General features: G+C 48.3%; 2 protein-coding genes across 6 annotated transcripts in view; one reads left to right on the top strand and one right to left on the bottom strand.

Annotated features, from left to right (window-relative positions):
- Window positions 1–6,546, bottom strand: part of FAT2 (FAT atypical cadherin 2) — a 60,407-nt gene extending 53,861 nt beyond the window's left edge. The window contains exons 1-2 of the mRNA XM_081495903.1: window positions 3,297–6,546; window positions 1,289–1,603 (exon numbers count right to left, since the gene is read on the bottom strand). Of these exons, the coding sequence (XP_081352029.1) occupies window positions 1,289–1,603; window positions 3,297–6,543 (3,562 nt within the window). The 5' untranslated portion in view covers window positions 6,544–6,546. The remainder of the gene's footprint in view (window positions 1–1,288; window positions 1,604–3,296) is intronic.
- SLC36A1 (solute carrier family 36 member 1) overlaps window positions 1–14,411 on the top strand; it is a 326,176-nt gene that overhangs the window by 149,993 nt on the left and 161,772 nt on the right. The window lies entirely within an intron of this gene.

Genomic DNA, 14,411 nt, shown 5'->3' on the forward strand with positions numbered 1-14,411 from the left:
AACTGTTGACAGTAAACACAGCAGGGATTTGGGAGAAGTAGAGAACCTGTTACCTTAAGTGAGAGATGTCTTCCCTCTTCCAGAAAGGGAGGGGCCGAGTGGGCCCAGGCAGAGAGCCAGCTTGGGAAAAGCATCCTCCTTCCAGGAAGACTAATCCACTCCCCGAGGTCAAAGGTGCCAAACAGATGTCACAGGGCAAAATGGCACTTGTGTCCCCCACCCGCTCTCTGCCTCAGGACCCCCAGGCCCAGGATCATGAAGGAAGCTGCTGCTGGCCCTCCCCCTGCCCCCCGCCTTTTTCCAATCTTGCCAGACTTCTGTCCTTCAAGGACAAGAGGCAGTGGTTGGAGCTGGAGAATGGGAAGTTGGGTTGGAAGGCAAGAATGTCGGCGTTCTCTGCAATAGCATTGTTGTTCATGGTCCAGAGGGACACGTGGCCTTGGAGCTGTACCTGCAGCCGTGGGAACTGGCTCTCATTCTTCTGGGAGCCAGGCAGGCAGCATAAATGTGGGAAGCAGGTGGGAGTGAGGAAACTGTGAGGAGAGAGGACACACCTGCCCTACATAGGGAGCTGCTGTTGGCTCAGGCAGCTGTGGCCCTGCAGGGTGTGCAGTTGGCATGGCTAGATCTTCTAGTTACAGAAGTCTGGAACATTTTGTGAGCTTTGCTCATTTTTAAATGTTGGCAACAACTTGAAAATTACTGTTTAAAGCTTGTGCAGGCCAAACAGAACACTATTGTGGACTATATCTGGTTCACTGCTACAAGTTGTTGACCTCTAGATTCCTCTGAACCATCCTAGATGGCCTTGGGTTGAGGACAGATCTTTGTGAGATTGTTGACTCCTCTGAAGTGGATCTCTATCACCACCACTCCATGGACAGGCTTGAGATCAGTTTGAAACTAGAGTTAAGAGATTCAGCCTGTGGCTTGTGATTCTGGAGAATGGTCATGCTGGGAACACTTGCAGGGTTGAAATAGTCCTAACTTGCCAACATGGGGAACCTGCTTATCTTCCCTAGGCCCCAAGGAAAGAAAACTGACATATTCTTATTCTCCCATAGAGATGGGCTTTGATGAAGTACAGTTCTCAAGCATAGCACACATCAAAATCCTCTGGATGTCTTATTAAAATACAAATTTCTGATTCAGTAGGTCTAAGGTGGAATCTGAGAACTTGACCTACTAGCAGGTTCATATGCAACACTCATGATGCCGATCTTTGGATCACATTTTGAGAAGCACTGCTGTAGAGAATCCTATTCACCCAGGTTTCTGAGATCCTTACCTGTGAGAGGATGAAGGACAAAGAATCCCATATGGTTCCCGCTGGTGATATTGAAGGTCAGTTTCCCTTTGGAGCTGGAGTCCGGGTCCCAGGCATCCAACTGAAGCACAGAGGTGTGCAGGGGTGCATCCTCCCGGACAGAGGGGTAGAACACAGGTCTGGACATCTGGGGTGGGTTGTCGTTGACATCCAAAACCTCGATGTAGACTTCAGTTACAGACGAGAGGGGGATGGAACCCTTGTCTACTGCCAGTACCGTCAGCCAGTAACAGGATGCAAATTCTCGGTCCAGGGGTGCCAGAGTCTGAATCATTCCTGGGCAGAGGTGATCACCAAACCCAAAGTATTTCAGAGCTCAAAGTAGTTCTAGAGATCACTTTACCTAACAGTCCTGAAACCATACCATGCAAAGGATATTAACAAGTGTTTCACGAGAAAAGGAACTGTGGCCTATACGGCATGGGAGCTGCTGAGTTAAACACAGGAGAGCTCGTATCCTTAGTGAAGAACCTCTCAGAGCCTTTCTATGCTAAGACAGGTCCATAACTCGGGCATATGGGCACACTCAGGGTTTCCAGAAGGCCGTGGTAGTTGCCTACTTTCTCCTGACTACTTCAACCCAAGTTCAATTTATTTATTGCACATTCTCTAGGTGGGGTTTCCATACTTTGGTCCTTACAGTGGTTCCTTCAAGTCCTTAATAGATACCAATTCAAGGGTGAGGGATTTGACAAATAAATTGCTGTTCCCCTCTCCATCGTCTTCACGATTTTAGAGACTTAGCTTCATTCATTAGTTCACTCATTCTACAAATTACTTATTGTGGGCCAACACTGTTCCAGAAGTCAAGGGCCCAAGAGTGAGCAAAAGAGGCTTGTGCCCTAAGTTCTCTTGGGGCATGCTCAACTCAGAAGACCTAGGTGAGAGGGCAAGGCCCGGGTTCACAGCCATAGCATCTCAGAGCCGAAGGAACCTTACTCCTTTGACAGATGGGGAAACTGAGGCCCATAGAAAGAGCATGACTTGACCAAGATCATGCAGCAAGTAAGCAGCAGAGCTGAGTCTAGAATTGACTCTCAATCTAATTCTCTTTCATCACCCTTCCCTTTACCCTGGAGAGAAATCATCCATCAGGTTGTAAACTTCTCAAGGTGAATAACCTACTTTTATTCACCTGAGATCTTCTCTAAGTTACCTATCTCAGGGCCTCACAAGTAGAGGGTTCCCAGTGTTTGCTGAATTGCACTTATTTTCTATGGAGCTTCAAAGGAATAAATACATTGATGCCACCTTTTAGAGGACAACTTGGAGAGATATATTAACATTGAAAATGTGTATTATCCTTTGACCCGAGAACTGCATTTGTAAGAGTTTTTCCTATAGAGACGCATGCATACTAGTAAAAGTATATGAACAAATGCAGCCATTAAAAAAGAGTGAGGAAATTCCCAGGTGGTCCAGTGGTTAGGGCTCTGTAGTTTCACTGCCAAGCACATGAGTTTAATCCCTAGTCAGGGGACTGAGATCCAAAAAGTCATGTGGCATGGCCAAAATAATTTAATAAATAAAAAATGAAAATAAAATAAGAGGGACAGGAAGGAGTGGCCCTATTTATTGCTCCTTTTAGCTTACAACCTGACTTCTCTCAAAACAGCCCCTGATTTCCCTTAGCCCCGTCCTCTCCCGGAAAAGGCAATGGCATCCCACTCCAGTACTCTTGCCTGGCAAGTCCCATGGACAGAGGAGCCTGGTGGGCTGCAGTCCATGGGGTCACTAAGAGTCGGACACGACTGAGCGACTTCACTTTCACTTTTCACTTTCATGCATTGGAGAAGGAAATGGCAACCCACTCCAGTGTTCTTGCCTGGAGAATCCCAGGGACGGGGGGAGCCTGGTGGGCTGCCATCTATGGGGTCGCACAGAGTCGGACACGACTGAAGCGACGTAGCAGCAGCAGCAGCATCCTCTCCCAGCTCCTGGCCCTCCCATCCCTCCCCACTCCCAGTACCTGTGTCTTGGTTGATGCTAAAGGCGGCGAGGCTGGTGCCAGCACGCAGGAAGTACTGGAGCTCTCCGTCCAAGCCAGTGTCATCATCGTGGGCAGCCACTACCATCACCGAGGTTCCTGAGGGGCTGTTCTCCTGCACCTGGCCCTGGTGCACAAAGGAGGCAAAGTGGGGAGGGTGGAGATTCTCATTCACATCCAGGACGATCACCTCCACGTGGCAGAGGGTCCTGCGGGCCAGGGGCTTCCCACTGTCACTGACCCACAGGCTCAGGTTATACCCAGCCCTCCTCTCAAAGTCCAGCTCTTTCTCCAGACTGAGTGCCCCGGTCATCGGGTTCACATGGAAGGTCCCATGGGCATCATCCAACAGGACATACTGTACTTCTCCCGCGGGGCCCAGGTCAGGATCAGAGGCATCCAGAAATGTTAGAATAGTCCCTGGGGGTAGATCCTCTGGGACCTTAAGCCTGCGGAGTTCTGTGATGCACTGAGGGGAGTTGTCATTGACATCTTCCAATGTGATTATCAGGTCAGTGACAGAGAAAAGCTGGTGGCCCTTCCTGGGCTGGTCCCTGGCCTCCACCTTGAGTATATACCAAGGTTCTGATTCCCGATCCAAGTGTCCTGTGACAACCATTTCTCCGGTGAGAGGATGGAGGGAGAACTTCTCTGTGGGGCTTAACAGCACGTATCGAACCCTCGCATTGTCCTCTGAGTCAACATCTTTTGCTTTCAGCTCTGCAACAGTGGTTCCAACTTCTGTGTCTTCTGAGATTGTTACCTGGTACCCACCAGGAGGAAATCTGGGCGCATTGTCATTCCAGTCTTCCACATTCACTGTCAGCAGCTTCCAGGAGGACTTCTGGGGAGTGCCCAGGTCATATACTGTTACATTGAGGACGTAGAAACTGGTGGCTTCATAGTCTAAGGGGGCAGCTACAGTGAGCAGCCCTGTTTCCAGCTCAATGTCAAAGCAACCCTCTTCATTGCCATCTGCAATCACATAGACCAGTTTTCCATTAAAGCCAGCATCAGGGTCAGTGGCTGCCAGATGGGCTAGAGGTGTGTTGAGAGGAGCACTCTCAAGGATGTCAATGGACTGTGGAAAGTGGTCCTCAAACTGAGGGGTATGATGATTGATCTGATATGCACTTAAGGAAGTGAAATCCTCATCATTGGACTCCTGATTCTGAAGCCCAACAGAGTGCAAAATGGTCTTTGTGAAATGTGTCAGTACCCCTGTCTTCTCACACTTTACAGGGACCTCAAAATGAGGGTCCTTCACTACGGTAACATTCAAAGTCATGGGTGAGGCATAATTTGTCCCATCCGAAGCTGTAATTTTCAGGGAATAGTTGATGGGTTGACTGGTAGTACGATTCCTAAAAGAGCGTTTGAGGGATATTACTCCAGAGAAATGATTAAGATCAAAATACTCGAGTTCATTGCCTGACACAAACTCATATTTTAGGTTCAGAAGCTCATCCACATCTATAGCTGACACAGTCATTACTGACTTTCCTACTGGCCAGTCTTCGTGGATAGACCCAGTGCAATTAACTTCCTCAAACATAGGCTTGTTGTCATTCAGATTCTTGAGCCTAAGAGAAACAGACACTTCTTTTTCCTGGCGAAATGGAGATCCCCAATCTGATGCCCGTACCCGGAAAGTGTAAATTCTATTCATGAGCTCATAGTCCATGGGTTTGGAGGTGGAGATGATCCCCAGGTAAGGGTCAATAGAAAAGGGGACAGCATTTGGATGAGTGATGGAGTAGGTGATATATCCATTCTCTGCATGATCCTGGTCTGTGGCAGTAACAGTCAGAACACTGGTGCCTGGAGGGATGTTCTCATCAAAAGTGCCATCATAGGAGGACCTGTTGAACACTGGGGCATGATTGTTACAGTCCATAATGTCAATGACCACAGTGGTGGAGGCCAGGCCCGGTGAGGTTCTGATGTGTAGCTGGTACTGGGCTTGGTCATGGAAGTCCATGAGCTTCGTGGTGGTGATCAGCCCTGTGCGGGCATTCAGTTTAAATGCTGCACTCTCTGAGGATGGCTTTAGAACATACTTCAGGTTGGGGAAGGCTTGGGTTACTTTCACCATCACCACGCGGCTGCCAGTGGGGGAAAACTCACTAAGCTGCACTCTGTACATGGCCTTCTCAAATTTGAGGGAAGTCAGTTTGGAAGGGGGTAGGTGAAAGCCCCTGATCTGGGAATAAAAGGAAGGTCTGCTCCCAGCCCTGGCCTGCAGGCTGAGGTTGAATCCATGAGGGTGTTCCATCCAGTTGATGTCTTTGACAGAAACCACGCTGAACTCACTGCTCCGGGCATAAGACTTGATGGCTTTGAAGTTCTTTCCAGGGTCACCACCAACAATTTCCAGCGAGTCCACATCCACCCCTGAGCTGTTTGCATCTACCATGACAGTGGCATAGGTGGCATCCTTATGGTGATCCGGTGCGGCCAAGACCACCGAGGAAATGGCTGGGGGCTTCCTGAGGGCAGGCTCCACATGGATGACGAGCGCAGCCAAGTTGCCAAATCCATTGCCCTCCGAGATCTTCCGCATGCGGTCCACAGCCAGTACCTGGAGCTCATGCTTCCCTCTCCAGGTGACGTTGAGCTTCCCGGCCAAAGTGACCACCCCACTGGTGGGGTGGATGGCGAACATCTCCGACCTCGTGTTGAAGGCATAATAGAACTCGGCGTTCTGGCCCAGGTCTGCATCGGTGGCGCTCACCTTGCAGATGGGGCTCTTGAGGGGCATGTCCTCAGAGATGGTGACTCGGTATGAAGGCGGGGAGAAGAGGGGCTTCAGGTCATTCTGGTCCAGGATGTGGACCACCACGCGGGCCAGCGCTTCTAATTCCAGGGTCTTCTCCGTGGCTTGGATGATGAGGGTGTAGCTGTCTCGCACCTCCCTGTTCAGAAGGGCCGTGTTGCTGCTCTTTGTCCTTATTCTCAGAAAGCAGAAGTTGCCCACCACGTGCTCCTCTGTTTTAAACACATTGGCCACATCTCCAGAGATAATCCGGTACCTCACTGCCCACTGGGGGTCTGTGAGGTAGATGCCCATTTTCTCAGAGCTTTCCACATAGGTCTTGGGAGCAGAGTTTTCATAGATGGTTGCATTATATAGAGGGTGTGTGAAGTGCCAGGCTGAGGAGATGAGGGGGTTCTCACAAGTTGTACAGTGGAACAAGAGAATGGCAAACCCCAACGAGGCAATAATCATGATGGAAAACCTCCCGAAACCCTGGGCAGAAAAAGAAAGGGTATGAGTTAGGAAAGAAATGGTTCCTACTGCTGTGGCTCTTAACTGGGGTGGTTTTGCCCCTCAGAGGACATTTGGCAATGTCTGAAGGTATTTTTTCCTTCCCAGGTGGCGCTCATGGTAAAGAACCCACCTGCCAATGCAAGAGATTTAAGAGCCGCAGGTTTGACTCCTGGGTATGGAAGATCTCCTGGAGAAGAGCATGGCAACCCACTCCTGTTCTTGCCTGGAGAATCCCATGGACAGAGGAGCCTGGTGGGCTACAGTCCGTAGGGTCGCAAGGAGTCGGACACAACTGAAGCAATGTAGCACGCACGAAGGTATTTTTGGCTATCCCAGCTTGTGCAGGAAATGCTGTTGGCATTTAGCAGATAGAGGATGAGGATGCTGCCAAACAGCCTATGGTGCACGGGACAGACACCCACAGCAAGTCAGTAGTGCTGAGATTGCAAAACCTTGTGTTTGAAGAATAACAGACTAGTTTAAGTGTTTCCTCAAGGGCATCCAGCAGATACAGCACAGTCCTTAACTGCTTCCCTCCCTTTTCCAAACCTTCAGTGGTTCCCTGTGCATGCGTGCTAAGTCGCTTCAGCCATGTCCAACTCTTTGGGACCCCAGTGACTGTAGCCCACCAGTCTCCTCTGTCCGTGGGATTCTCCAGGCAAGAATATTGGAGTGGGTTGCCATTTCCTCCTCCAGGGGATCTTCCCAACCCAGGGATCAAATGTGCATCTCTTATGTCTCCTGCATTGGCAAGCAGGTTCTTTACCACTGATACCACCTGGGAAACCTTCCTCAGTGATGCTGAAATCATTCTGAACAGGTACCCAAGCTTAGCAGTCTGGCACTAAATACTTCCCACAAGACACTTCTGTCAGGGCTGAACTCCAGTTGAACTGAACTGCATCTGCACATGTAGGGGCTATGAAAAAGTAAAGGGACCAGGATCACAGGCCTGGCATCAGGCTGCTGGGCCATCAGGCCTGGCTCTGCTACTTACTAGCTGGGTGACTTTCTGGGCAGGTTGTTTCACCTCTATGAGCCTCGATCCCCTCTTCTGTAGAGTAGGAATAAGGATATTATCTACCTCATTGGATTGTTGTGAAAATTAAGTGAAATAACAAAGGTAAATGAGCTAACAGAGTGCCTGGCACATAGTAAGTTTTAATATAAGTGAAGTGAAGTGAATTGAAAGTTCACTCAGTCTTGTCCAATTCTTACAACCCCGTGCACTGTAGCCCGCCAGGCTCCTCTGTCCATGGGATTTCCCAGGCAAGAATACTAGAGTGGGTTGCCATTTCCTTCTCCAAGAAATCTTCCCGATCCAGGGATTGAACCCAGGTCTCCTGCATTGCAGGCAGATTCTTTACCATCTGAGCCAACAGGGAAGCCCCTAAGTTTTAACATAATATTAGCTATTATTAGTCACAGGAATCTAAGTTTCATAAATGGAAGGGGCCAGCCCATGGCCTGACAGCTAAATAGAAACAAAGCACAAATTAATCCTGGTGAGACTTCCCTCGTGGTCTAGTGGATAAGAATCTGCCTTGCAATGCAGGGGACATGGGTTCAAATTCCTGCTCAGGGAAATAAGATCCCACATGTTGCAGGGCAACTAAGCCCGAGTGCCACAACTACTGAGCCCACACTTCACAGCTAGAGAACCCAAGTATTGTAACCAAAGATCCCACGTGACGCAGCTAAGACCTGATACTGCCAAATAAGTAAATAAATATTTCATGGGAAAAAGTCCCTAGCTTAGCTACATCTCCTCCACCATAAGCCCCTTTGGACGGGGCCTAATTCTGACTTGTCTTATAATCCTGGAGAGAGAAAAACCTTCCCTTCCTCCTCTGGAATGCCAGAGCTGAAGTGGTCCCGAGAGATAATGGAGCTTGGACCCCGCTTCTCATGCAGAGATGGAAAAAGAACCCATGTGGGGGAGGGATCTTGCCCCAAGTCATAGTAGGTGGCCAGGTAAGAAGCAGCCCCTGGCAATTGTTGAACTAATCGTGAATGAGTGCTTCACCTCTAAGACCCACTGTTCCCATCCTCTCCCTTACGGCTTCCTCAATGGCTCATCCCCGAACTCCATCCTGGGTCAAAATATGAGACTTATCAGGGCCAAGGATGGAGAGGGTGATGGGCGTGGGCTGAGTTTGGTTGCCAAGCCGAGTCTTCTAGAAGCACGTCTGAGGCTGGGTGCACCAGGCTGGTGCCTGGCCTGACCATGGGAGTCTTGACTCTGGGGAGTTCATGGCTATCAGCCAGATGTGCCAAGCATTCCTGGAGGAAACAGGCAAGACTTGTTTTTCCAGTCACCTTGGTCTTCAAAGGCAAGGAAGAGTTAAATGTCCAGGGCAAGGGGAAAAAAGAGAGGCTTAGATCCTTGTCTCTCTAGAGTCGAAGAGAACCAAAGGCAGGTTCTTTAAGACCTTGTGGGTTGCATCCCAACATGGGAAGGAGAGTGAAGGCAGAAATGGGAAAGTCAGCCTAACCTGGGATCTGAAAGCTTGTGATAGAAAAGAATTTGATTATGCCTCCTCCTTCCAGGCTCCCTCCCACCATTCCTCTCTTGACATCCTGTTGGTGGTGCCCTAAGCCCAGCACCTCAGAATAGAGGGGCCAGGATGGAGGCAGACTCTACACCTGGTGTCCTAAAGCCAGTGACAAAAAAAGATGTTGTCTGTTCCCCACCCTTCTCACCCCTTGCTGTCACCCCTTCCTTGCCACTGCAGCCCACAAGGGTCCCAGCCACAGGGAAAAGACATACTTGCCCATCCCTGACACAGTTCCTTGCAAGCAGGAGGGGACTCCCCCCACAATCATTCAGACCCCACTCCTTCCCCTAGGATGACATTGCTTTTGAAGTTGAAGCTGGAGGAGGGGAAATGAGTGCTTACCTGGTCCCGAGTCCACACTCAATTCGGTGGCCCAGCAAGTCCAGGATGCAGGCAGCCTCCTAGCTCTGCCCACCCTGGTGTGGGGAACATTTCCTGTTCACCAGGTCAGCTCCCGTGGAGGGCAGGTCCCAACAAGACTCTCCGCTCAGCAGCTGCAGGGGTGACTTGCAGAGCTAGAGTCCTTAAAGTGAGCTGCAGAAAAGGGAGCAGGGATGGGGTCTCGCTGGGGCAGGGGGTAGTGGTGGTGGTGGTGGTCAAAGGGAATGATGTCAAAGGGAATGAACCCTTGGTTGGGGGTTTGGTGCCTATGGCTGTGTTCAAGCTGTAGGACCCACAGACCTGGCGAGTGGTTTGCTGGGGGAAGGGCCCGTGTCTGAGACTTGTTTCTGGCACTGGGCCCAGGCAAGTGAACAGGCTTGCAGGGGGCAGGGACATGTTCAGCTCCCTGGGCTACCCTCCCCACCCACTGCACCTAGGACCACTATTTTGAAACATCTTGTGAAAGCATAAATCAGTTCTTATCACTTCCATGCTTAAAATTTTCCAGCAGCTTCCTGTAGCATTTAGGTGAAATCTGAACTTGTATCATGGCCTGGAAGGCTCCCCACCACCTGGGCCCTGCCTGCATCTCTGATGATACCTCCTAGCACCCCTCTTACTGTTCACCAAACTGTAGCAACAAGGGTCTTCTTTCTCTTCTGCAAACACACCAAATTTGCACTTGCTGTTTTCCTCTGTTTAAGATTCACCTGTGGCTAGTTCCTTCTTGTTATCCATTTCTCAGCTCTAATGTCCCCTTCTGGAGAAGGAAATGGCAACCCACTCCAGTATTCTTGCCTGGAGAATCCCATGGACAGAGGAGCCTGGCGGGTTATAGTCCATGGTGTCGCAGAGAGTTGGACACAGCTGAGTGACTGAGCACAATGTCACCTTCTAACCCCCAGGTTGATGTAGCCTGCTTCCTAACACCCGTCTTTATCACTTCACCCTCATTTTCTCCATGGCACTTGTCACCTCCCAATATTGTTCTTATTTATTTGTTTACTGTCTCTTGGGCTCCATGAAGACAGGAGCTTTGTGTATCTTATTCGTGCATGAACTCCCAGTGCTTTGATCAGTGCCTGGTACATAAACAAGCTCAATAAATACTAGTTGAAAAAAAATGGAAAGATCTGGACTTAGGAAAAAGCAAAAACAGAGGGAAAACTGAAAGAACCTTTAGTGAGCATCCCTTCCTTTTTGAAGCTGGAAAATAAAGTCCCTCAAAAAGAAAGGGGTTTGCCCAAGGTCACAGGGTGAGAACCAGAGCCAGGTTCTTTCCTCCCAGCCACATTGCCAGAAAGAGAAACTATGCTCACTTGTAAATCCAACTGTTTGGGTTCAAGTCCAACTCTACCACTTGCTGATTGGATAACCTTGGGGAAGTTAACCTCTTCGAACCCCAGTTTCCTCATCTGTAAGATGGGGCTATTAAGAACAATGCTTTCCTGAGGTTTTATGAAGACGAAATAGGATTATATACGTTAATGTGCTTAGTATGGTGCCTGGCCCATAGAAAAGCACTCAATAAATATTAGTTACTGTTGTTTCAAAGCCAAGGCAGAATCAAAGACTAAGATTGGGGTAAGGTTGGGGTTCACTGAACCCCCTGGAGAAGGCCCAGTCTGCTCCCCGGCAGAACAGGAAGCCGCTGGTCCCTGGTCGAGTCTAAGCTTGCTAGCCGAGCCACAGGCTGTGCTGGGAAGCTGCGAGCAGGCGCCTGTCCTGGGTGGGGCCTCAAGCTTTTGGCTCCCCAGACTCAGAGAGAAATCTGCATGTGGCTGAATGTGCACATTTGCAAGAGAGCACATACACACACACTTAGGAGGCAATTTGGAATAATTGTGTGGGTACACTCTTAGTGTGTACCTGCTTGACAGAATGAATGGAATGGGAGCAGATAAACTGGTAGCTGTGGGGTTTGTGTGTGTGCACAGGTGCAAGCAAGTGCAGGTGTGGGGCTTCATGAATGGACTCTTTTAGGATATATGTGTGAATCAAACTCTGTGTAACTCCCAATCCCATTTCATGCAGAAAGTGGTTCACAGCACACAGCTTCTGGCTGTGTGACTTTGGGAAAGTGGCTTACCTTCTCTGATCCTTAGTTTCCTGACTTCATAATATCATTTTGAGAATGAAATGAAGTCAAGTACATAATTGCTATGGTATGTGACACAATTTTCAACAAATATTACCAAGTACTATTACTTTTTAGCAACCAGCTCAGATTATTGATTGTTGAGTTTGTAGGTAATAAAAACTCCTAGATGTCTTTTCACACCACCTGCAATTGGTTCCTATGCAGGCTGATCTTCTGCAACTAAATGACATAGGGCTTTAATGAGACCAGGATTCATTTCTCTGTGTGTTTCATTCACTGCTCCAGCTTCTCAGAATCTTAATTCTAATGTTTAGAGACTTGCTGATTGTAACATCTGTGTCTTTATCCAAGTCAGTGATAAAAGTCTGAACACAACTGGCAGGAGCAGTGCTCTGAGATCTAGCCCTGTTTTCTTGGTTAGTGATCTCAAGTGCGATTCTGGAATAAATTGTCTCACAATATAGAGAAATCCCCGTCTCTGGGGGAATCCAAGAAGATTCTGGATGGCCACCTGGAAAGGATGTGGTACTCCAGGGGAATGGTTGCCCTTGGGGACGACAAAGAGAGCTCTAAAGTCCTTTCCAACTTACATGGGCAGATTCTTTGGTTTGTGGAACTTGGGACTTCCTCTGGCTGTGGATCAGGGTTGCACATTCACCGATGCCTGTTCAGTGGTCAGTGTAGTTAGCTGACCTGGCTCTTGGAAGACCTAGATCTAAAGTCACTTATTCCCTGGGAGTGTTGGTCAAGTCAGTCACCTAAGCCGTCTGGACCTCCTTCTTCATCTCTAAATGATATGTGTGTCTTGGGGGAAGGGGCAGGAATGGATCTGTGATTTCAGACCCCTCTGTTGCTTTTTTTTCCTAATCAAGTTGTACTTGGAAACATAGCCTATAAACAGATAAAAGCAGAACTACACTATCGAAGCAGGGCTCAAGGCCTCGGACTCTGCCTCCAGGCTTGTCCCTCATTCTCTTGGGAAGCACAGGTTTGAAAAACTGGACTGGAAGCCCCTCCAGATCTAACAAGTGGGGGCTCTGACATCCTAACATTCTGTGTCCTGTTTGCAGTTCTGAACCATGTGGTGGGATGTGCTGTGAATCTGATCCTCTGTGACCTGTATCCATAATGGTCCATGTGCAGGGACTCAGGCATCTAGTTCTAGGAGTTTGTGACTCTGTAATTTTGTCTCTTCCATGGAGAAGCAGATGTACTTAAAAGAAAGCCAAATAAAGCTTCCACTAAAGACAGTCCTACCAGATTTGTTCAAAATGCCAGGCTTGTTTCTGATGATGAAATTCCTCCCCATCACCCAGGCACAGATCAGAAAATGACATTCTCTCTTGTGGCCCAGCACCTTCCCTTTTCTTAGACATTAACTAATAGCCCAAGAATACTTTTGGGAAATACATCTGCCCTTTTACTCCCATTTCTCAGGTGAGGTAAACTGAGATTTTCCTGGCACATCAAGGGCACCCAGAAGGGGGAGGCTGAACTGATAACAGAAGACCGGATTTCCTGAAGCTGGGCATTCTGGATTGCCTAGGCTCGGGGGAGAAGCAATGAGGGAAGATATTTTGTATAGTTTGGAGAGTCTTTCATGAGAGAAAGAGTCACTGGATTCATTCCTCTCCATTGGATGATGTCCACACTCTCCCCCGAAAGTCTGAATATGAATTTACAATGGATTTGGGTGCTCTCAGCATTTATTTTTTGACGGCCCACCCCTATCCCCCGCCTCTGGCATCCAGTGTTAGGCTGGCTCCACTGCTCTCAGGAAAGAATCCTGAATATATTCTGTTTATGACAAAGGCTGGGAAGTGGGTGAGGGTGGAGCCAGGGAGTGAGAATTAGGAGGCCTTTTGCCTTTGAGCCAGATTAAAACCGTAAGTGAAAGAATGTTGACATTCCAGGTACCTGCTTGTCAGGAAGTCTTTAGCTACTGAAATAATTTTTCTACTAATTGTATGGAGCCACTGAAGGTTTTAGAGAAGAGGCAGGACCAGAGCAGAACTATATGCTAGGAAGAGTAATCTAACATCAAATCAAAAGGGGGATTTTCCCACTTAAGATTCCCACTCTATGAAGTAAGTCAGACAGAGAAGAAAAAAACATCGTATCTCATTCCTTATATGTAGAATCAAAAAGGAAGTGATACAAATGAACTTACAAATTAAGAAGAGACTCACAGAGAAGGAACTTATGGCTGCTGGGGGTGGGAGGAAGGGTAGGGGGCAAAGATAGTTTGGGAGTTTGTGATCGACATGTATACATTGCTGTATTTAAAATGGATAACCAACAATGCCCTACTGTATAGCACAGGGAACTCTGCTCAATGTTATGTGGCAGCCTGGGTGGGAGGGGAGTTTTGGGGAGAATGGATATATGTATATGTATGACTGACTCCCTTTGCTGTTCACCTAAAACTATCACAACATTGTTAATCAGCTATGCCCCAATAGAAGATGAAAAGTTTTTTTAAAAAAAGATTCCGACTCTAGTGTGGACTGGTCTTACACACCAGCTCTATTGGTTTAGATCAACTGAAATTCAGGAATTGGTAGGGAGGCTCGATTCATTTCTAAGAAACTCGACCACTTGAGTCATGTGCTAGTTTATAGGCAGCCACTGCTGGGTCCTTATGTAACAAAAACAAGTCAAAGAATTGGATACAAACAGGAAAAGGACCAGTGACTTGAACCCTGGATGGGCTGTGTGACCTTAGGAAGGCCACAGGATTTCTTCTGAGCCTCAATTTACCTGTCTGTAAAATGGCAATAATAATA

This window comes from Giraffa tippelskirchi, chromosome 6 (assembly GCF_054371585.1).
Source record: "Giraffa tippelskirchi isolate mGirTip1 chromosome 6, T2T-mGirTip1v1.2.pri, whole genome shotgun sequence".
Taxonomy (NCBI): domain Eukaryota; kingdom Metazoa; phylum Chordata; class Mammalia; order Artiodactyla; family Giraffidae; genus Giraffa; species Giraffa tippelskirchi.